The 932-nt window shown below is 33.6% G+C and overlaps 1 protein-coding gene across 2 annotated transcripts in view; it reads left to right on the top strand.

Moving 5' to 3' along the window:
- Positions 1-725: 725 nt before the first annotated feature.
- Positions 726-932, top strand: part of tox4b (TOX high mobility group box family member 4 b) — a 15,370-nt gene continuing 15,163 nt past the window's right edge. For both annotated transcript variants that reach the window (XM_046063711.1, XM_046063709.1), the window contains exon 1: positions 726-736. In XM_046063711.1, coding sequence (XP_045919667.1) covers positions 731-736 — 6 coding nt within the window. In that variant the 5' untranslated portion in view covers positions 726-730. The remainder of the gene's footprint in view (positions 737-932) is intronic.

The raw sequence follows: 932 nt of genomic DNA, 5'->3' as shown, positions 1-932 counted from the left end.
TTGTTGTTGTTGTGCACTGTAAATGACGTGATTAATTGATTTTTGACTTTTTTAGTTCTCAACCAATTGATAAATAATTTTACTAAGAGACCAAACTTAATTTGTGATACACTTTGAGAGGTTCATTAAAGTCATAAAACTATGTACATTTTCTGTCCAACATCCCTGGATCAATAAATTAAAACAGCTGCCAGTATTTAAGATGGCAATATTTAACTCTTACTAACTTAAAAAACATGAAGGATCAAGGGAACAGAAGTACATAAATACAGAAACTAAAAGCTTTTCAAGGCTTTGAAGATGATAATATACTTGGTTTCTGTTGGATTTCAATATATTTTTATTTTGAATGTGTATGTGTGAAACTTTTTGGGCTTGATATTGAACTTGTATTTAAAATGGTGCAAGGAAACAAGATTATTTTTAAAGAATAATGGCGTTTAAATGGAAAATAAACACTGACAGAAGCCTTTTATTGAACAATTCTTATCTTGAATGCTAAACTTTACATTCATAAATATAAACAGTCGCAAAGATGTTAAATTAAGTGCCTTTTATTCTGAAACTTCAACTTCCCCAAATCTTGTTGCGTGATGAGGTCACGTCCACTTGTACGTACAATCCGGAAGCCTGCCTTGTTGTGAAATTTCAGGAAATCAATTCTGGGCGAAGTTCACTTGCAAAAGTGGGATAAAAACAAAACATTAATAATCAGATTTCGGGGGTGAGCATGGAGGTAAGAGTAGCTGGTATTAGAAACTTTTAAGCATAATAAAGAAGACTCGCCTTTGTCTTCAAAGGTGATGGTCTTTGGCTGTCACAAACACAACTGTGGTGGCCTTGTTACGAAGCAGAGCACCCGGTCGGCCTGATTGGTTATCCCTTTTTATTAATCAAATCGGTTAATTTAACTTCTCCCTAATCTCTTTCAA

Source organism: Micropterus dolomieu, linkage group LG12 (assembly GCF_021292245.1).
Source record: "Micropterus dolomieu isolate WLL.071019.BEF.003 ecotype Adirondacks linkage group LG12, ASM2129224v1, whole genome shotgun sequence".
Taxonomy (NCBI): Eukaryota; Metazoa; Chordata; class Actinopteri; order Centrarchiformes; family Centrarchidae; genus Micropterus; species Micropterus dolomieu.
The sequence above is the reverse complement of the archived record's forward strand: the minus strand, read 5'-3'. Positions and strand labels throughout refer to the sequence as shown.